This window comes from Xenopus laevis, chromosome 1S (assembly GCF_017654675.1).
Source record: "Xenopus laevis strain J_2021 chromosome 1S, Xenopus_laevis_v10.1, whole genome shotgun sequence".
Classification (NCBI taxonomy): Eukaryota; Metazoa; Chordata; class Amphibia; order Anura; family Pipidae; genus Xenopus; species Xenopus laevis.
In genome coordinates this window covers 132,570,492-132,594,285 of record NC_054372.1, presented here as the reverse complement: position 1 = coordinate 132,594,285, position 23,794 = coordinate 132,570,492, and the positions used below count along the sequence as shown (strand labels likewise).

The window sequence follows — 23,794 nt, the reverse complement described above, 5'->3', positions numbered from 1 at the left end:
ACAGATGCACTCTGTAGTATACCATTGTATTCTATTACAGAGAATATCTGTTATATGATGTGTATCCTGTGCATTTTCTCCTTTTTCAGCTTGAATGGCTGTCCCCATGGCTTCACAGCAGCTTGTTTATATAAACTATAGTAGTCTATCTAAAGCAAACACATAACTTTTATGAGTGCAGGACAACAGTACATTATATCTGAATTACTGTAAAACATGTTATTTTGTGCTGCTACTGTTCCTTTAAAGGATTCCCTGTGGCAGGGAGCCCCAATCTTTATTACTAGTGAGCAACTTTAAAATGTAAAAATAGTTGGGGAGCAATGCAAGCATGAAAACAATTTCAAGGGGTGCCAAAGAGGAGCTGTGACTGGATATTTGGTTTTAAAGCAACCAAAACTTGCCCCCAAAGTCAGTAATTCAAAATTAAGCACCTACTTTGAGGCCAATGGGAGCAACATCAAAGGGGTTGGTGAGCAAAATGTTGCTCACGAGCCACTGGTTGGGGATCACTGCCCTATGCTATGGGATTACGCCCTTCCCCATGTCAGCTTACTCCAAGATGTTAATGATAGCAATTTCTTAGATTACCTTCAGGAATGAGGTCTGTGTTGGATCCAGTTTTGAGTTACATTCCACCTAGAGATTCATACATGAATACAATGAGTGCATGTCCTGCCTTTGTAAAAAAAACATTTATGTATACAAAAGAAGGACAAATGTACCACTGCATCCTCATGGGGAGCTTGATCACCAACAACAAGCATAACAGGACACCTGCAAAACACAACAAAATGAGGGTTTAAATTGGTTTCTGTAAAGCTTCAAAAATCTACACCTTGGGGGCATATTTGTTAACACTGGAAACAAATATAACCAGTGATGTTGCCCATAGCAACCAATTAGATTTGAACACTCGCCAACAAGTTAGATAACATTTATTATGGGAAACATGACCTGAGATGTTTGTCTTCAATGTTAATAAATATGCCCCTTGGTGTGGTTTGAAAAAAAACATGATCATTCTGCCATGAGTATTGTATAGCTCAAAAAATAAAAACATAAATTTTCCCTGAGTACAACCGGCAAAAATATGCTCAGCACAAAACCTAGTTATTGAACTCATGTTGAAAAGGGTTATATTGTTCCTTTAAAGCTTGGCTTTTTTTAAAAGGGGAAAAGATCATTTACAACTTTTAGTACTTGCAATGGTTGAGAGGAATTAGTCTTCTTTCCCAAAGCCTAACAGTGCTTCACAGATCACAATTTATACATATTCCTTCTTGGCTACAGGTAATGTATTAGTTACTGTATATGCATAATATGAGAGACTTGCATATCCTTAACTCAAGTTAACCTTAACTAAGTTAAATTGAATAACTGGCTTAAAAAGGGGCAGGACGCCAATCAGCCTGCCCAGAGTAATGCAGTGTTATAGAAATAAAAAAAATGCCATCAGCAGCTGTTTTCTGTTCTTCTGAAATTGTTTTGATGCATACAGTGGGAGATTATAAAATTACTGCATTATCACAGACGAATAAAAGATAGCATTTTGTTACCTCCAAGAAATCAAGTTCCATTTTACAGAAATGCCTTACATCTTGCTGTGTAAAAACAAAAAGCTGTTGCATGTTCATCCAGCAGTTTGGGAAGGATTATCAGTTACTTACTTTAGAGTGACACCTCCTCCACGCTCAAAGTTCAGGTCCCGTCGGCTGTAGATGGACAGATATCATCATTAAAAACAGAATACATTTTTTCATCATCATTAATTTATAAGGCAGCAGCAAGTTAGGCAACACTTTGCACCAATATCTTAATATATAATAACAATATGAAATACTAAGAGATAAATGACAACACTTGATGTAAATGCTAAGCAAAGAACATTTGCAAATATATGTTTTCATACCTGTTGTAACTGTTCCAGTATAACTGGTAATTACTAATAAGAGGGGAGTTTGAAATGGATGCTTTGTACTGGCGTACAACATCAGAATTTCCGGATATTTCTTCCTGCACAAAAACAAAATCATTAGCTTAGCAGCCTTGATTTTAATTGGCAGACAAATTTCCCGTCTTCCTGCTTATGGTTCACATTACTCACTGCACTGAAGAGATGGCCGAGCATTTTATCAGAGATGGATTGTGTTAGCCCTGTCAGCTGGGAGAGATATCAAATTCAATTAGAGACTAACAGACAAAAAATTATTAAAGCAACAAAGAAATCTCACAACCACAAATCATAAACAAGAAAAAGAGAGAAGCAGTCACAAGAAATCCTTAGCAGCTAGCTGGAGAGATGGAAGCACACAAAGGAAAGCAGGCAAGCCAGTGACAGGACTACAAATGCAAAAACTGACAGACATCTGAGCCAAGTTACATTCTACAAGTTCCAAGGATACAGAGAGTCATTTATATATAATGTGAAAGAGGCAACCAAGGCAAACAGAGACACACAGCCCCCTAACACAGAGAAGTATTCACCTGAAAGTCATTCTTACCTTTTGAGCTGCCCAGTCCATCCAGCCTTTGGCATTGGGGTCGATATTAATGAGGACTAAACCTTCCACTGTGTTAGCATGAGAAAGCTGGGGAGACAGGAAGCAGAAGATTAGCTGGAAGTAAGAAGTAGACACAAAGATAATAAAACCATAGGAATACTTACTTAATGTGGTCAATACACAGGCAGAACTAAGCTTCCAATTCCACCCATTCAGACAAAATCAGCAGCTTATCTGCATGTGTATAGGGCCTTCCAAAAACCAGCCAGATGTCAATTGGGCAGGTCTAAAAATCCTGTCAGGGTGAGTACTACATTGCTTTGTTGATGCAGGCCTTGCCCTGATGGCCTGTATCCTTATTTTTAGAATCTGTTAGTTTGGATCATCCTTATATAAGGTGGGCATATTGGGGAAAGATCTTCTCATTTGATGATCTTTCCATGTATGCAGTGGCGGAACTACCGGGGGAGCAGGGGGTGCGAGCAGGCCAGGGCCCGCACCCCCTCAGGGCCCCCCGGCAGTCCGTTCGCCGCTGAGAATGCTGGCATATGCGGCCATACAGAGGGGGCAGGGCCCGGCTGCGCGTCACGCACCAGGGCCCGCCCCCCTCTAGGATCGCCACTGCATGTATGGCTAGCTTTAGAGTGAGTTTGTAAATCAAATACATATACAAACTCTGTATCTTGCATACATAATAGATCCTGTGTGAATAATTTTTGTTCCTTCCACATATGGAAAATGTGTGCAATATAATTTGATGAAGATGAAGTTCATAATTACAGATATGTCACAGTAAATGTCTAAGAGACCACATGGAATATAAAGATATACAAACGACAGAGCAAAAGGAAGTTTGTGCAGCACAAAATAAGTTAATCTCTGTATCTCTGTCTTCAACTGCGAGGGGATCTGCTCTAGATAAATGTTAGAACAAGATTCACTGGAACTTTAAAAATGTGATTGAGAAAAACAAATAGAACTATAAACTTGTTGCCCTGAAACAGCTGGAAAGTCCCTGTTTTTGCTTTAGTGCATGCCCTGGCACATTACGAGTTTTAGAAAAAAAAATCAAAGGCAGCTAAAAACTGTGAGACAAGGAATTAAGTCAGAAGGGTGGTGAAAGAGAAGAACTGAGAGAAGATACTGAGTAAGGACAGAGCAAAGGAATCCAGACAGAGAAGGCAATAGAGATAGAGGGGGTGGGAGGCATACAGACAGAAGGCATAATAGTGAGCATGAGTGAAAAGTGATTTAAAACCATAAAATGCAGAAACATCATACTTTGTAATGATACATCAATACATTAAGCCAATCACAAAAAAAGACAGATTAAGAAAAAGTTTGTGGTATTTTAATACACGAGAAAAGACAACTAAGATAAGTTATTAGATCAGATGGAAATAAACAAATCATGAACAGTGTCCACCACAGCTCCTAATCCTGTCTCTTAGCAAAGCCTACAGGAATGTATAGGCAAATGTCTCAAATCATGGCCAACCCCACCTTGTAAAGATGATCTGGCCATTCCAAATGCCTTCAAATGTATGAAATCAATTGCTGAAACATTAGGGTTAGCTTAAGGTAAAAACAAATGAATCTACCATATAAGAATATGGTAGATAGAATGACATGTGAGCAAACATTTGCAAGCATAGGGATAATATGCAGTCTCCATGTAGTCACAACCTACAAGGAAATAAAGCCTGGTATACTAGCACTGCAATCTGTAATTTAGCAAGAGGTAATAGTTGGTTAAGGCACAATAGCCTTAGAGTACCAGTAAACAGCAAAACGTCTCTGACACATTACAGTGATGGATACCAACACACAGATCAATCCAGGTCTGTCTTCTTTACAAAAAGATGGCAACAAGCAGTCTAAACTAATGGACGGCTATCCAACTGGCCAGAATAGCTGGCTTGGCATAATCAGGGTAAATGGCATAACGGCCTAACCTTGCACAATCATGTGTTTCTAAACATATATCACACCTACCGTGTATTTGGCGAAGATATAAGCTCCAGCACCAACCCCAATTCCGATAATACTGGGAAAGCTATATGACAAAGAAACAGATTAGAGGTTATATTCAGCCAACTAAAATCAACTTCACTGTTATGTGATATATTTAACCCAAAGGTTTGCTTACTTCAGGTACTGCAGCACACATGGGATGGTCTCAGCCAGCTGATCAAGAGATGGGTATTGATACCTGAATGCAATTGAATGTAAATTAGCAACCTGATAGAGTAATGGTGCTTACAGTATCAAATAAAAAGAAACATATCTGATTCTAAAACAAGATTGAGCATTTCTGGTACTTAATACTCACCCCGGAGGATAGATTGTAGCACCATCTTCCTGTCCCGGAGCATCAATGTGGCAAACTACAAAATTCTTCACAATCTCACACATATCCTCATACTTAAACAGTGTATCAAAGCACATCTTATCTAAGAAAATACAAAGAAAAAACAATTAAAAAGACACAGGTATAGGAGAGCACAGGGTGGTGAGCTCAGCAACAGAGAGGTGAGCAGAGACTCAAGAGTAGAGAGAAGTGTGAAATAAAAATATAAAAGATAAAAGATATTAAAACTATAGCATAGAAAAATAACTGCAGGAATGCAGGAACCATTGAGAGAAGGGAATGATATCTGTTATGTGAAGCTACTAACCCTAACATGAACATCATTTCTACATCTATCACCTATTCAGCATATATATTTATTTTATTGGCATAACCATCCCCACTTCAATGTCTTATATTTTGATGGTGTTAATAATGCAGTTGTCAAGTCTACTTGATTTTTAATACAGCATTATACTGATAATCAAACTTTGGTTTTACAGATGTAGCAGAATTAAAAATTCCACCGTTTCTGCATTTTTTCTCTGTACCAACAGGAACACCTGAGGTTGCCTATCCTTTTTATCCATAATCAAATGCCATTTTCTTACAGCTTAGTCATCCTGGTGAATGAAATACATGTGCGATTACAAATATGGTATTTTGTGTTGCAAACCAGCAGCAGCTACTAATTGCTCAGTTCCTGTGGGACAAAGTTTTTCGGAGATAATAAAGAGTGGAGAAAGCTGAGAACTGTTGAAAAGAATGAAGGAACAGAACAGAATGAGAGAAATACTGGGGGAAATAAGGCACTGAAAAGAACAGGGAGATTAATGAAAGCACAGGGGACAGATGGGGATTAGAGAAAACATTTAGATTAGAGCACATGGAGTATGAAAAAGCCTGGAAGCCCAAACTGGAAAATAAAGATTAAAGATCACCAAAAATGGGAAGGCTTGCTCATGGAACCAGATTCTCAGGAAAGGGGATCACTGATCAATTTGGCAACATATGTGGTAGTCCAAAGTTTATAATAGACTGATCAGTTTTTAGAGCAATGCAGTCTTGTTCAAGAACAGCTTTAATTAAATGTCCAGTTCTAATCTGCTTGATTCTAACAGGAAAGCAGTTTTGCTTCAGACCCAAACACACTGGCAGATACTGGCTGATTTGGAGACTATCTGAATTGTAAGAAGAATTTCACCGGCACACAGGAATTGTAGTAGCAGGGCAAGCCCTTGCAATTCTATTATGCAGTAGTGCAACGTTTCGGGGTCACGCCCCTTTGTCAAGCATAGTGTGGACAAGTGCAGACATGATTTAAAGGGTGTGCAATTAACAAATTAGCATATTTAACAAGCATTGCTGTGAAAAAAGTACTTTGCATTGAAAAAGATTTTTACATATCAAGATGCCATTTAAAATGCAATGTTAAAGTGAAAAAATATGCATCCAGGTGCCAATTAACAATACACTGATATAAAATTTCATAGTGGAAAATGCAGTTAAAAAGGACAATGTTAAAAGATATTGCAGTAAAAACCTGTTTAGTAGAAAAATTTAGTGAAAATATTTTTATCAAAAATGCCCATCAAAAAGAACATAGTAAAAGATCAGTTAAAGTCCATAAGTGGTAGTCCTTTATTTTGACTTCACGTAGTGCTGGAAGTGATGAAATATAAAGGTGAATATCTAAGAGAAAATTTTTAAAAAAACAATATGGCAACACAAAGGCCATGAAAAAAAAGTTAAAATTGTGACAGCTAGACAGATTCGATTAAAAGAGTAACAAATACTTAAAATAAGATAACCCTGCATCCTAAAGGGATGGGGAAAAAGGATGCAGGGTTATCTTATTTTAAGTATTTGTTACTCTTTTAATCGAATCTGTCTAGCTGTCACAATTTTAACTTTTTTTTCATGGCCTTTGTGTTGCCATATTGTTTTTTTAAAAATTTTCTCTTAGATATTCACCTTTATATTTCATCACTTCCAGCACTACGTGAAGTCAAAATAAAGGACTACCACTTATGGACTTTAACTGATCTTTTACTATGTTCTTTTTGATGGGCATTTTTGATAAAAATATTTTCACTAAATTTTTCTACTAAACAGGTTTTTACTGCAATATCTTTTAACATTGTCCTTTTTAACTGCATTTTCCACTATGAAATTTTATATCAGTGTATTGTTAATTGGCACCTGGATGCATATTTTTTCACTTTAACATTGCATTTTAAATGGCATCTTGATATGTAAAAATCTTTTTCAATGCAAAGTACTTTTTTCACAGCAATGCTTGTTAAATATGCTAATTTGTTAATTGCACACCCTTTAAATCATGTCTGCACTTGTCCACACTATGCTTGACAAAGGGGCGTGACCCCGAAACGTTGCACTACTGCATAATAGAATTGCAAGGGCTTGCCCTGCTACTACAATTCCTGTGTGCCGGTGAAATTCTTCTTACCCTTGTTGTGAGGCTGCCGATTCCTCTATCACTGGGCACCAGGATAAGAACCTTTGGGAGTGTGTGGTGTGCGGCTTCTCCATATTCTATTGGACTATCTGAATTGGCCAAAGAAAGGGTGGGTGACTTTAACTAAAGGGAGGACAGGAAAAAAAAGCAAGGGTTAATAGCGACCCAGGAAAAGATGAATCGGTAAGACATAAGATATGATACAAAATTATATGAGTAAACAGAGACGGGAAATAAATGGAAGATAAAAACTGTCAATTAAACAAAGTCCTCAGCATATAACATGTATGCAGCAGTTAGTTTGACACCAGAGACAGACAACACAAATCACTGGACAAAGTCACAAGGTGGACACAGCCACAGAGAGTAGAAAGACACAAAAACAGAAAAACAAAGTTAGGACAAAGCTACACAAGGCAGTCTGGGGACGACAGCTGGACACAGACGGCCATCATACTCACGGTCCATCCCCACATCATGGAATGTTACAATCGCAGGCCTCTTGGGTTTTGGGGTGCCCTGAATCGTGACTGTCACCACCCCATAGGGAGTCTCAATAGAGTGCTTCTACACCATGAGACACACAAAAAACAGGGGTAAGCACACAATACAGACATAGGTACATACAGGAAAAAACCCTGCTTGATAATTATATGCGATGCAGCAGAGTGTATTACAGAACCATAACTGCTCCTACATGCAAAACTAGACCACTGTTGCCATCATTATGTATAATTTGGGCCACCTCTGAACCCCTTTTAACATATGGGATCCAAGATAAATAAGACAGAAAGTACCTGAACAGCAACACCAAATTGCACCCTGCCAATTGTGTAGTATTTACAGAAAGGCTCATATTCTATGTGTCTTACTTTGCCTCTGAACTTGTGAAGTAAAACTAAATCAAGGGATGATACAGGAAGCCTTTTACAGTTACTAAATCAAAAACCGTGCTTTGTAAAAGACAGAAATAAGGTTCCATAATGTATTACTCTGAATAAAATATAAAACACTACAATTCAGGCTTTAGTTCTTTAACGCAAATGTCATACTTCACTTTTCTCCACTGGCAGAGAACAGCCAGCACAGAAATGCATGTGACCATCTCTTGCAGTTTGATAACAAAACAGGGGCACAGAACACAATGTAGGAGTCACTCATCACATAGAACAGGAGGTCCAGGTGCTCCAGCTCCAGCCCCTCAGCTTAGGAAACAGATAAATGAATGGGCAAAACAAGTAGGGGGCATCCAAGGTCAGAAAAACTCTACAAGGGTTACCAAAAATAGTATAAAAAAGATGTTCTCCCATATGTAATAAAAGACCAAGTTTGCCCAGGAGCATTAACACATAGCAATGTTTTTTTGTTTTTAAACAGGTTACTACCTGCTGATTGGTTGCTATGGGTTACTGCTCCTAGGCAAACTTAGTGCCTTTTATTACATAACCCCCCATTGTTTGTTGTAGATTCATTAAAATAGGATCAGTTTCTCAACTGGCCTAATGGGGATACTGATTTAATGAATCTACAATAAACAATATATTTTTTATACTATTTTGTGGAGTTTTTGGATGCCCCTACTTGTTTTGCCATTTCTTGCAGTTCCCACTGACCTTAATGGGAACTGTGCAGAGTGTGGGTGAAAGACCTTTTCCACCAGAAAATGCTCAGCAGAGATGTTTTTGGCAGAAAAGAGCTGGCACCTTGGCTTCCATGAAGTCAATGAGAGGCATTCAAGACATTATGGGGTGTGTGCTGAATCCACTACATCCGATATAAGCCTAAAATAGAGGGTTTCAATATTATAGACTGTTTATGGAGTCAAAATATTTCTCCCTCTAGTATCCTTCATAAATGCAATGATGCTACTTGGATTTGAAGTCCATTTACCATAACTGGAGATTAACATGGAATAACTCAGCAAGTCAAAACTCAAAATATGCCACACGCACAGAGACTGTACACCATAACATGACAACAAACTCAATGTCTCAAAACCCTGCCACTGCTGCTTCAGACCAAACATAATTCAATTTTACTAGTATTGAAAACAGCAACCAACACATTGACTTTACCTCCATTTTAGCCTTCCCAGACTTTCTACCAGACTATACTGCCTACATACATTTTCAAACTTCTACCTTGACTATATACTTTCTCTGAATTCATCTGTAGACCTTTGAAAAAAAAAATCTGTGAAAGTAAATTGCCTTACGTCTAATTAAAAACCAAAGGTCTTACAATATACTGTTTGTAAGAAGCATCAACATATTAAAGGGCATATATGTATGAGTCTTTAACTTCTTGTTGCTACTGTATAAGGTTATCAATGTAGTGCCTTTATTATCACAGCATAATACACAACCCCCAACTATTCTTTCACTTCTCTTCTGTGTTTATGTCACTGTAAGTCTATGCTCTTACAACAGGGCTTTTCAGTCTGAGACCACATACTGTATGTCCCCAGGCAAGAAATATTAAGAGCAGCCTTTGGACAAAACAAAGATCAGATTCACCTTAAAAACAGAACCACAAAAGGTGCTCACAATACATTCAAACAAACAGGCGCAGGAGCAAAAGGTGGAAAAATCTGTTCTAGCTAGAAGCAGCAGCTTTTCTACCTCATGGGCATAAGTTGTTTGCTTTACCAAGAGATTCCTATGAAGTGTGCACCTCTCAATTGTGCATGCTACCCCTTGTTTTACAAATTTTCTCTCAATGATATAAATTATTTACAGTATGAAAAATGTATCTACTTCAAATGTGCAACTTTGCAGAGCAGCTGTAAGGCTGTTGGATAGGTAATATTTTGGAAATGTGTTTCAATGTTTCTCTTCACTAAGTAAATCATATTCTGCAAGTGGAAATCTTGCCTTATTGTGAAGGAGGAGTCACACAGATAACGGTTTGGCTTACACTGCTCTGTGTGTACTAAACAAGCTTGCATCTTTATTCCCTTGATTCTTTTTATTTTGTCAGCTGAACAGACAAAGGACTCACTTCTTAAACATATCGGAACTCTAGAGCGTACAATACGGTAAAAGCATTTAACACCATGCCTGGCTTGCCCAACCTTCTTCTGTCTACAGTCTGTGATACTTAAAGTGATGCTGTCATGGGAAACGCATCAGTTAATAGTACTGTTCCAGCAGATCCATTTCTCAAAAGAACAAACAGATTTTTATATTTAATTTTGAAATCTGACATGGGGCTAGACATATTGTCAGTTTCCCAGGTGCCCCCAGTCATGTGACTGAAACTTCAGTCACTCTTTACGGCTGTACTGCAAGTTGGAGTGATATTATCCCCAGCGCTGGATTTGCACACCTGCACTTCCACCAGCAGGTGCACGAGCGCATGCGCAGTGCTCCCCATAGAGTGGCTGAGCGGCATACCGCCCCTAATAAGTTTCCGCCCTAAGCACCGGGCCTTTGTGGCCTCACCACAAATCTGGGCCTGATCATCCCCCTCCCTTTTCCCCCTAGCAGCCCATCAGCAGAACAATGGGAAGGTAACCAGATAGCAGTTCCCTAACACAAGATAACAGCTGCCTGGTAGATCTAAGAACAGCACTCCAAAGTAAAATCCAGATCCCACTGCAACACATTTAGTTATATTGAGTAGGAGAAACAACAGCCTGCCAGAAAGCACTTCCATCCTAAAGTGCTGGCTCTTTCTGAAAGTACATGACCAGGCAAAATGACCTCAGATGGCTGCCTAAACATAAATATTACAACTAAAAGAAAAACACACTTGCTGGTTCAGGAATTAAATTTTATACTGTAGAGTGAATTATTTGTAGTGTAAACAGTGTAATTTAGAAATAAAAACGAAACCATAAAAATCATGACAGAATCCCTTTAAGATGAAACTCTTTCTATTTTGACTCAGAGCTGGCACAGATAATTTCTTCCTCACCAGTGTACATGGTGTTCCAAAGGAAAGCACTGCTTGACATTCTGTGAGGCTCAAAAAGCATTCCTAATAACCTGGCACACATGATGAGAGTTTTTACATTAACAGACTAAATTGCCCTATACTTTCGGTGTGTTCAAAACCGCTCTGAATTTATCAGGCAAATTCTTTTACCTAAGCCATGAAAAATCCTGCCTGTTGAAAGGCACGACTTACCTTTTAATACTCTTTAATGTCTATTCATAAAAAAATAAAGCATCCTTCACAATACAATTGAAGCAATATAAATTGTGTTGCTATTTTTTGTTGTGTTTTGCTTTTGTTGTGTTTTGCCATAGAGTATCATACAGTAACCACCTGTATAAGAGTGAGAACACACTTACCTGCTCCTGCACTTGCAGTAATTTTGCAGCAAGTTCAGCTGCCTGAAAAGGACAAATATACAAAAGTTGAAGGCATGAAACAGATGCTGTATGGGTAATGGCTTAAGCTGTCAATATATTTAAGACACTGAAAAATGCCTTACCCTTTAAACAAAACAGGGATTGTTTGTCCATATATTGCAATATATTTAAGCTGCCCAACTACGTCAAAGTCATCCCATATCTGGCCAGTCCTACGCTTAATTTTCATCTGATTTATTAAGAATTCTATTGCTTCATTATACATTTTACAAAAGGAATATATATATAGTGAATAAAGTACCCCCTCTTGTAAAATATAAGGACATTAGAAGTTACTGAGGAGTTTCATGACCATATAAAAACACGAGGCCGTAGGCTGAGTGTTTTTATACAGGTCATGGAACTCCGAGGTAACTTCTTATACCCTCATATTTTGCAACTGGGGGTACTTTATTTATTATAATACACAAATTTCAGTGAGTCATATGACAGAAATGACATCAGAACTCACCGTTTATAAGGATATAAATTACAAGATATTCATGGCTTTTGTGTATTATATATATATATATATATATATATATATATATATATATATATATATATATATATATATATATATATATATATATATATATATATATATATATATATATATATATATATATATATATATATATATATATATATAGTAAGTAGTAAGTCTGACCTTCAGAGGGTCTTGGAGAAGAGGATTGTCCTCTGTGATTTGAACTTCATGTAGTTCAGACATCTCCGGACCTGCAAATAGTAGAGCCACATATTAGAAATGCTCATTTGCTGCATAGATACATGTGACTGTTAAAGTTACAAAGTGGGAGACCAAAGTTACTATTAAAGAACCTGTCAACCCCAATCAAGGATCTGTTTATAGACACCAAAGCTATCACCCCTCCCTTTACATCACTGTCTGATATGCAACTGAGAAAAACTGGCAAGAGCAGCAATATGAAGTGTTTATACTGGGAAAAAGTTGAGGAAGAAATTACAAGAAGTGGTTAATCTTACAGACACATAATACTGTGCAACCCTAACAGAGTATTCTCTGATCTGCACTACTCCTGTGAATCGAAGGCCTTTATTATGAGAGGAAGTGGTCTTTCCATATGCTCAGAACTCAGATGCTACAAAATGCTTTCTTGCATTGTGCAAGTACCTGTGCAGAAAATGTGGAACCTACAGTGAGAGACATGTGTGAGTAAGTTACAGTGCTGCCAATTGCAGAACTACAACCAAAATGGAAAAATAGCTGCAGGAAAAAAAAAAATCAGAAGTGTACAATGAATTTGTCTAGCCTAGTCTGGGAACAAGTGGGAATCTTTTCTACTTGGCAGTAAACCTAATACAATTTGAGTGCAATATGAATTCAATCACAATACACACCTTGTACCATATTGTAGTGACAATTCCAGCCTTTCAAAACTCCCCCCCCCCAGTAGGACTTGCCAGCTCTCCCGCTGTGGGCTCACAGACAAGCCTCTAAAGACTTGTGATTTCACTGTACCTCTCCTCCATTCAGAGTCACGTTCACTGTCTGAAACAGCAACAAAGTGTACAGCGCTATTATAGTCCTTTCAGTCTCCTGCACACATACTTAATACTGTACATAATATAAAATGAGACTGGAATCCCTATGCAGGGGTCTTTCCAATTGCTCATGAATAACTAATCCCAGCATGCCCCTGTCAGCTGCCAGTTTTAGTCAAGGGCTGCTGCAACTTCTCCATAGATGCTGCTCAACTACCACTGAAACTCAAAGGCCACCAGACTGAAGATTGCTGTTGTGAAAGATTTATGGGAGAATACAAGACACTTTCCTATGCACGGTCTAGTTGCTCCTGAACAATATAATCTAGGGGGAAATAAATGATGCCATCCTATTGTATTGTTCTGTGTTAATGTAATAGTATGCAGCTGCCAACCATATAAAAGCAGCAACATTATTTTCCATGTAAAAAAGTAAACCGATCTGCCCAGACGAGAACGTGAAAACAGTTGGCAGAAAAGCGGCTATAAATTAAAAACAAACAATATGCTTCAAAACAGATTCCACTTCCCCTCCACTCCCTCTGTGCTTTTCAGGAAAAAAAAAACGCCTCTATTGTTTGGTATGGGTACAGCTCCCCTGTCTCTTAATGGCATGTCCCTGGCAGCAGAGGGTGGGGCGGTGGCACAGATCCCACGAGCTACGCAGCTTTTGCCCTTCAAATCCTGAAGGTCAAATGTTCAAGCCCCAGAAGAGACAATACCAAACACAGGAATAAACTGTCATATATCTATCTATCTATCTATCTATAAATCCATGGCACTGCACATGAATAGCTAATAGCAGCACATCTACTTCTGTACAATGAAGCGCATTCAGAAAATAACCATTCCAACACAGACACGTATAAGAAATAACACTTACGGAAACAGATCCTGCCAAAGCTAATTAATCATACACGGCATGAGCAACAGGCACTAAGAACAGAATGGAGACAGAATAATAGTAATATTTGTAACATGTGACCTTTCTGCTAGAGAAAATATCCTGAATCTGAACACAGGTGCCTTTATTCCAGTGCCCATTCTTCTAAATATGCCCCTGTATGGGAGAATCAGTTGTAATACCTATAAACTCCTGCGATTATCAAATAAGACATCTTTTTATACTCAGAGCAGGTCTTGCTAAAGCAAATATTTGACTTTTTTTAAAAGTGCTACTCCAGCAGAATTCTGCACTGAAATCCATTTCTCAAAAGAGCAAACAGCTTTTTTTATATTCAATTTTGAAATCTGACATGGTGCTAGACATTTTGTCAATTTCCCAGCGGCCCCCAGTCATGTGACTTTTACTATTGAGAGTTGTTCTTAGATCTACCAGGCAGCTGTTATCTTGTGTTAGGGAGCTGCTATCTGGTTACCTTCCCATTGTTCTTTTGTTTGGCTGCTGGGGGGAGAAAGGGAGGGGGGTGATATCACTCCAACTTGCAGTACAGCAGTAAAGAGTGATTGAAATCAGAGCACAAGTCACATGACTTGGGGCAGCTGGGAAATTGACAATATGTCTAGCCCCATGTCAGATTTCAAAATTGAATTTTAAAAAAATGAGTTTGCTCTTTTGAGAAATGGGTTTCAGTGCAGAATTCTGCTGGAGCAGCACTATTAACTGATTCATTTTGAATTTTTTTTTCCCCATGACAGTATCCCTTTAAGTCCACAAAAAATCATGTAAACATTAAATAAACAGAGTACACAGATTTTATGTCCAATAAAGAATAATTATAATTACTTTGGATCAAGTACAAGGTACTGTTTGATTATTACAGAGAAAAAGGAAATACATTTGAAAAAACTTTGGAACTTTCTGAATAATGGGTTTCCAGACAACGGATCCCATACCTGTACTGGTTTTCTTTCCATGTAAACCTAGAAAGACCCACCCATTATGCAGGTTTTTTTTTTTAATATCTAATGAGATAAACCTAAAAATAACATTTTGCCTAAGGAAACAAAACATATAAATATAAAAAAAAACAACTTTCAAATATACATTCATTAGTTCAATGGTTTTAAGCTTGTGTGTAAATGTTACTGAAAATAATTATCGTTCTGTCCCTTTTAGTCATGAGTGGGTTTAAGTTTCACGTTTGGGCCACTGGCAAGTCAAGATGTGGCTCGATTACAGATAGATAGGGTCCTGTCTCTTGAAACAATGTAGCGGCCATTGACCTACACTGGTGCATGTATGGGAGTCACAGAGCAACTGGGAGGATGCATCACCACTCTATTCTGCTTATAATTCCTATCCAACTATGATATCCAATCAAGTTCAAGTTTTACTAGATACAATCTTTCCACTCTCTCGATAAATCAAAGCAAAATAGATGGTTTTCCTACCTTAAATGAGAAATAAACCCTAAAAATTAATATGGTTTAAAATGCCATATTTTACATATTGCGCTTTTTGCACCAGCAAGGTTTCAGCTTCTCAATAGCAGCAATGATCCAGGACTTCAAGCTTGTCACAGGGGGTCACCATCTTGGAAAGTGCATGTGACACTCACATGCTCAGTGGACTCTGAGAAGCTAAGCATCGGGGTCATCCAAAACTATCAAGCAGAAAATTAGGTTGACCTGTTGATGCTACAAGGCTGATTATTACATTCTGATGCTAGTTGCACTGGTGCTCCCATTTACCAATAATCTGTATTAATTACTAATCAGCTGTATATTGTGACATTTATATTCTATGTGTACTGTATATTTTGAATCAATCCCTAAGCTCAGTAACTGATGAAAGCCCAAAGCAAGTGCAGTGAATCTGCAGAAAAGAAGATGGGGCACACAAGAATTTCTTAAATGGAAGATTTCTATCACCGGACTCACGAGATTTGCCGAGCTGGGTTCATAAATCTTATTCAATCCAATCCAATGGAAATGTCTGTAAAAAAATATGATCAACTGTTCAATACTCTCCTCAGGGGCTTTTAGATGGCATCTTCAGTCTCCCAATATCCAAATTGTCATAGTAACAGTAAGTTAGGTTGAAAAAAAAGACACGTCCATCAAGTTCAACCTTTTAACCTGCCTAACTGCTAATTGATCCAGACAAGTCCTTTTCACCTAGACAAGTATGTCGGGATGAGGGGTTAAGAAGAGGCCACAAAGATGTCCTGGATGGTCTGTTTGAAAATGTAATCTACCTATGAACAATGTCTGCAGGTGCATGATGCATCGGCAGATGAGAAAGTAAAGTGCTAGTGCCAGTTAGAATGGAAAGCTCATGCTTCCAACTTTCCTCTGTAGATTATATCTGTAGGACTTTGCACTTGATCTTTAGCTGGAAACCCTACTCCTCTACAGAAATAACAATGCTGGTTGTTCCTGTCTTCTGTGAACAAGGCTAGGTAACATATGGTCTGCAACTGCAAGAATTCACAGCTAGCTTCAAATTTCAGAATCATGTTTTGCCCATCCCCAATCTACTCAGATCTCAGTCTACATCTTATACAGTATGCGAAACCAACGACTGTTCAAAGAGGAAACCGGATCTGACTGTGTGCAAGGGCACCCAGAAATCACATCAACTGACTTCTACTAGAGTCTAAAGTACTGTTAATGTTTCCTATATATTACACAGCAACAACACAACACCTTGGGTAAGATCAGTGGGTTTGATTTCTTCATGGCTTTAGAGTGAACAGTGTTCTAGATTGCTTTAAATACAACTATTACATCCTTAATTTTTCATTTTTCTTTATAATAGTTTTTGCATTGTCTTCTTCTGACTCTTTCCAGCATTCAAACAGGGTTCACTGACCCCATCTAAAAAACAAATGCTCTGTAAGGCTACACTTTTAAGGGGTTATTTATTAAAGTTTGATTTTAAAGGTCAGACTTTTAAAGGGTAAAACGCCATTTTAATACTTATCTTTTTATTCAGGCCCTCTCCTAAACACATTTCAGTCTCTCATACAAATCATGCATGGTTGCTAGGATAAGATTATATCCTAACAACCCGATTGGTGAAACTGCAAACTTGAGAGCTACTCAATAAAAAAGCTAAATAACTCAATTGCTACAAACAAAAAATTAAAACCTATGGCAAATCGTCTCAAGAATATCACTTTCTAGATCCCCTTTAAACAAATTCTAAACATTTCACATGTATAATCTTTAATATGATATTTATATTTTTCCTTCCTTTCTGTATATTATGCCCTGACCATCACTGTTAAAGTTATATTAGAAAAACAGTATGGATTTGATATTATACTAGGTAACATTTTGTTAACCATGTGCTGCACTTAGAGCCTGCATATCTGCCAATTCTGTGGTGTCAAAGAGCAACAATTGTAGCAAAACATTTTTATTTGGATCTCCACTACAGAGTGAGGGATGTGACCTTTTAAAAGCAAGCCGGATCTGACAAGTGTAAAAATTAATTCAAAACCAAGGCATGGATCTTATTACCTCATATATAGACAGTGAATAACTACAGTCATACAAAAATAAGTTTGGGAACCCCTCTCAGCCTGCATAATAATTTATTCCACTTTCAATAAAAAAAAGATAACAGTGGTATGTCTTTCATTTCATCCGAGTACTGGGGTGTTTTCTGAACAAAGATTTTTAGTGAAGCAGTATTCAGTTGTATGAAATTAAATCAAATGTGAAAAACTGGCCGTGCAAAAATTTGGGTACCCTTGTCATTTTGCTCATTTGAATGCATGTAACTGCTCAATACTGATTACTGGCAGCACTTAATTGGTTGGATTAGCTCGTTAAGCCTTGAACTTCATAGGCCAGTGTGTCCAATCATGAGAAAAGGTATTAAAGGTGGCCATTTGCAAGATGTGCTTCTGTTTGAATCTCCTCTGAAGAGTGACAACATGGGATACTCAAAGCAACTCTCAAAAGATCTGAAAACAAAGATTGTTCAGTATCATGGTTTAGGGGAAGGCTATAAAAAGCTATCTCAGAGGTTTAACCTATAATTAGGGAATGGAGGGCCACAGGCACAGTTGCTGTAAAACCCAGTTCTGCAGGCCAAGAAAAATACAGGAGCGGCATTTGCAGAGGATTATGAGAATTATTACAGACAACCCAAAGATCACCTCCAAAGACCTGCAAGAACATCTTGCTGCAGATGGTGTATCTGTACATTGTTCTACAATTCATTGCAATTTGCACAAAGAACATCTGTATGACAGGGTGATAAGAAAGAAGTCCTTTCTGCACTCACACCACAAACAGAGTAGCTTGTTGTATGGAAAAGCTCATTTAGACAAGCCACAGTCATTTTGGAACAAAGTGCTTTGGACTGATGAGACAAAAATTTAGTTATTTGGCCATAACAAAAAGTGCTTTATCTAGCATGCCTCCATTGCTCCATAATAAGAATACAGCAGAACCCCCATTTTACATCCCCTGATTTTAAGTTTTCCCTTATTTTACATTGATGTTTTGTGTTCCCACCTATATATATTATGCATAATACATTTCCCCGATTTTACAAAAAAAATTTCTGGTCCCCTGAAAAACGTAAAACGGGGGTTCTACTATATATTATATTATATAACATCTTCCTGATTGACATGTCTCTGTCTCCTTGGCTTATTATAGTGACTCTCTTCTGCCAACTGAAACTTACTACATTTAGGGGTCTATTTATCATGCTGTGTAAAAAGTGGAGTGATGTTGCCTATAGCAACCAATCAGAAATCAGATTTTAACAGTTAGAAAACATAAGCAAAGATCTGATTCTTTTTTTATGAGCAACGTCCCGGGAAATACGTCAAACCACTTTTTAGACAGCATGATAAATACACCCCTAAATCTTCAGGGGATATGGCTTAATTTTGGAGGGTTGGCTCATTGCAGTGAAGTAACAGTCTACTCTTTTTGGAATCACTGGACTACAGAAGGGTAGTATTTAAACCATGACTTCATATATGAGTTCTAACATCATGAGATAGTGTGACCCAAACAAATTTTGGCTAAGCAATAGAAATCTGAAGACCTTTTTTATAATCATGTTGTCTACCATAAATGATAAAATCTATACACTGCTGGCTAAGTATCTGATCAAGATACCCAATGGCATAAGGATTAAGTGAAACAGTGTTTATGAAAACATAGTCTAAACAGCCAAGGGACATAAATGTGATAGATTGTTCGACTGCAAACAAATTTTCGACCAAAAAAGTGCTACCATTACCACTACAAATACATTTTCCATATAACATTTTAACTAGGGTCATCCAAATAACAATGTTAACTAAAAAAGAAAGTGTCCAACTTCGAATGTATAACTTTAACGCCATAAAGTTCTGCCAAAGAACTGTACCACGGAACCCTGGGAAACAAACGAGCACGCAGCAATGGGATGGGTGTATAACCATATCTTAATGTGATGTATATATAGCTGCTGCCATCATCCTGATCCTATGTTGTGGTACGTTTAGATTTTGAAGATCATATGTGGTTGTTATCCTTGGGTTAAGCAATGTAAGGTATTAGTCGGTCATTATTCAAAAACTAATCCTTCTTAGTATGTATAAACCGTATATTTACTAGAAAACAAATGGCATACTGCATTGGAATGAGAGCTTGGCTTTACCAAAAAGTATTGCTTACTGGGAAACTTAAATACAACAAACCTTACTGAAAAGCAAAACAATTTGCATTATTATTCTGAGTTTAGAATTGTAAAATACCACATGGAATAATGCCAAGCAGAACACTTGGCAAAAGCATTGTGACCTAGCCTAATACAGCCTAGACTACTATGAAAACTATGCTTTCCAAAAAGTATGAAGCTAAAAACTGCCTCCTAGTACAAAACACAAATATTTCACACATGTAACTGCAATGAGAATAAATAAAGCTTATCATCTAGGACAATGATATGTTAAATTATGTATTTTGCAGCACAACATATAGTATTGATCTGTAAAATATATAAGTACAGATAAAAGTAATTTTCATTTCTGCATTAATTCAGTTCCATGTTCTGCAGGAATATACTTTATATGAAAATGCCTGTTGGCATATTTGACAGGTATGGGATCTATTGTTGACAGCTCGGATATTTCAGATATTGGTTCTTTCCTTATTTGCACCACCTTACATTAATTCTAATAAAAACATATAAAACATGAAATAAACCCAATAGGGTTGTTTCGCCACCAATATGGATTTATGTGGCTTACTTACAAACAACAGAGAAGCGACAACCATAATTTGGATAACCGGATTCTGGATAAGAGATCCCAAACAGCAGTGACTAAATCTAGTCAGACCCTCAAATAATTTAAGACAAAAAAAGTATGCTGAATAAAAACATTACTAGGCAAGTGTGAGACAAGGAGCTAAGAAGAGAGAAAACTATATAAAAAGTGGATGTATTATTTATACAAGGAGGATTTAAGTCAAAGGAAGAACAGATGCATAAAGCTAAGGGTACATATGCAGTATGAGAGAGAAATGGTGGCACATTGGATATAAGGATTAGGGAATTTCAGAATAATGACATACTAATCCTCTATATTGCTGAACCTAAGGATAATGACACAAATAACTTTTAAATTCTAGACATACCACAACATAGGATCAGGATTAAGGAAGTGTAAAATAACAAGACATACACAAACTTGTCTACTTTACCTTAGTACAAAGTGAAGTCTTTACAAACTTGTCTACTTTACCTTAGTACAAAGTGAAGTCTTTAAACAGGCTTGTGGCCATGCTCATAATTCTGATATTATGATCACTGAGGCTATTATACTTATTATGAATTATTTATATAATGCCAACATATTCTGCACCACTCAGAAATTATACATCATTCATTTTATTTCCTGGGCCAGTGAAATTGTAATTATGGCACCCAACAAAAACAGTGACGGTCAAAATAACCCTCTCAGCCTGTCACAGTTCCTTATGATTCTGTTGCAGGAAATCATGTTTTTTTTCACAACACATCAGTTAATAGTGCTGCTCCAGCATAATTCTGCACTAAATCCCTTTTTTGAAAAGAGTAAACTGATTTTTTTTATATATATTTAACTTTGAAATCTGACATGGGGCTAAACATGTTGTCACTTTCTCAGGTGCCCCCAGACATGGGACTGACAAACTTCAGTTACGGTTTACTGCTGAACTGCAAGTTGGAATGATATCACCTCCCTCCCATAGTAGCCCATCAACAGAACAATGGGACAGTGACAAGATAATCGCTCCTTGGCAGATATGAGAATGGTACTCAACAATAAAAATCCAAGTCCCACTGCGAATAAAACCTACATAAAAATGATGGCAGAATCCCAAGGGCCTGGGCTAACACACACAAACAGTGACAGACAAACCTTCTCACCAAAAGAAAAACCAAAATTCTCAAGCAAATGTTTTGTAGCAGAGGTCCTGTCAACACTCCATGTACATTGTCCTTGGCAGTTATCAATACAAAACATTAGGAGTGGTCACAGGAGGATGGGAGCATCGGATGGATTCTGGCATGACAATGCATCACATCAAAATCTGCCCTTGCAATCCAAGGCCACATACTGTACATACATTTGTAATGCTTTCACTTAATTAGAAATTGCTCGGCTCTCTTTACAAATTTCGTTGGATATACCGAATAACAGATCCTTACCATGTACCAGCTGGTGTCCAAAAAACCATACTGGTCAGAAAGACCAATTCTCTGCCAGTTAGACCAAATTTTGATCATTCTGGAACTCATACATGCGGCAAGTGGCAGGTGATCAGCTACAAAATACTTCACAAACAAGATTTATTTAAGTGAACAATTTCAGATAAAGGAAAATGTGGCTCCTTGCAATTCACACTTTCATTTTACTCCCATTTGACCTAGCTGCTAAAATGCCACACACTTGGCTAAGACTAACAATATATCAAAAGCCACTGCTTAAAGGACCAGTAACATCAAAAAATGTTGTTAGTATAGAACGAATGAAATAAATACAGTATAGAACGAAAAAAAGACAAATTAAACTTTAAAATAGCAAATCTTTATTAAGAAATAACTTACAGAAACTCCACTTTCTGTCCTCTACAGAAAAGGCAACAGGGCGACGACGATTTCTTTTCCCATATTCTGACAGCGTGTCGAAAGGAGATGTCGACGGGCTCCCCCTTAGCTTCCAGGTGTCCAACAGCAGGAGTAGCGCCAGCAGCGCAGGAAGAGGTAGCGAATCTACAACGTGCCTGTACAGTCGCAAGAGGCTCCCACATACGACATCCCTAGATGACTGTATGGGAGCGATGGTGCAGCACACACAAGTAACTGTGCCAGTGGGGGGACTATGGGCTAATGGAAGGGAGGGCTACTTCAGGCTAATGCCTAGCGGTGGCTTGTGCCAACATAATTCTACTTGCGGATTTCTGCTCATGTGCTTTCTCTCTCGCGAAGTGACCGCTCATAGCAACTTGTGGCGCAGCGTTCCCAAATTAACACCATGCTGGGTACCTGGTGCAGGAGTGCTGCCTTTCGGTAGTAGCAATTTCCCGCTAAGCAAACTGCTGATGCTGCTGCATCTCCCAAAGTAAATAAATAAACCCTATAAACAGCTCAGGTGCCCAGCTCCCGGGAGAGGTTTCCAGCTGCTGTTGTATCCCGAGCGATTGTTCCTCCAGCGCAATGGACTTAACGCTGCGCCGCAAGTTGCTCGGAGCAGTCACTTCGCAAGTAGAATTGTGTTAGCACAAGCCATCACCGCTAGGCATTAGCCTGAAGTAGCTCTTCCTTCCATTAGCCCATTGTCCCCCCGCTGGCACAGTTACTTGTGTGTGCTGCACCATCGCTCCCATACAGGCATCTAGGAATGTCGTATGCGGGAGCCTCTTGCGAATGTACAGGCAACAGGAACGTTGTAGATTCGCTACCTCTTCCTGCGCTGCCAGCGCTACGCCTGCTGTTGGACACCTGGAAGCCAAAGAGGAGCCCGTCAACATCGCCTTCCACACGCTGTCAGTAAAATATGGTCCGCACAATGGATCGTCGTCGCCTTTTCTGAAGAGGACCGGAAGTGTAGTTTCTGTAAATTATTTCTTAATAAAGGCTTTGCTATTTTAAAGTTTAATTTGTCTTAGTGTATTTATTTTGTTCTATACTAACTAATTTTTTAAAAAAATTTTTTGATGTTACTGGTCTGTTAAGCTATGGGTTGTTGGCTCTGGCTATTGTCAGCTGCATATTTTTGCAGGCTGAGAGAAGCAGTTCTGCTCAGTGCCCCTGCTCTATTGATTTGAATCTGATCAGCCTGTGTGCGGTCACACACAGGCTGAGGTCAGCTCAAATATTGACCTCAGCGTCAGCTCTGCTGTGTGTGCCAGGTCCTGAGCAAATCTGCTTCTCGCAACCTGCAAAAATATGCAGGCTGACAACAGCCAGAGCCAACAGTCTATGTGCCCATAGCCTTAGGGCAAGGCCAGACGTGGCATTTTTACGTTGCGTTTTTAAAAAACAAATGCCAGGCGTAAATACGCCACTGGAACCACACGCGACCATCAACATGCGTTTTTCAGCACATAGGTTTCTATTCCCAACATGCACTTTTCATTGTTCTCATTGAGAATTTGGACTCCATAT

General features: G+C 38.2%; 1 protein-coding gene across 4 annotated transcripts in view; it reads right to left on the bottom strand.

Moving 5' to 3' along the window:
* Positions 1-23,794, bottom strand: part of ndrg2.S (NDRG family member 2 S homeolog) — a 47,643-nt gene that overhangs the window by 12,063 nt on the left and 11,786 nt on the right. For 3 of the 4 annotated variants that reach the window (XM_041573102.1, XM_018233700.2, NM_001086920.1), the window contains 12 exon segments: positions 12,362-12,432; positions 11,632-11,673; positions 7,795-7,900; positions 4,837-4,957; positions 4,654-4,716; positions 4,500-4,560; positions 2,505-2,591; positions 2,108-2,164; positions 1,913-2,016; positions 1,671-1,715; positions 726-777; positions 592-639 (listed from right to left, as the gene is read on the bottom strand). In XM_041573102.1, the coding sequence (XP_041429036.1) occupies positions 592-639; positions 726-777; positions 1,671-1,715; positions 1,913-2,016; positions 2,108-2,164; positions 2,505-2,591; positions 4,500-4,560; positions 4,654-4,716; positions 4,837-4,957; positions 7,795-7,900; positions 11,632-11,673; positions 12,362-12,424 (849 nt within the window). In that variant the 5' untranslated portion in view covers positions 12,425-12,432. 4 annotated transcript variants of the gene reach the window in all.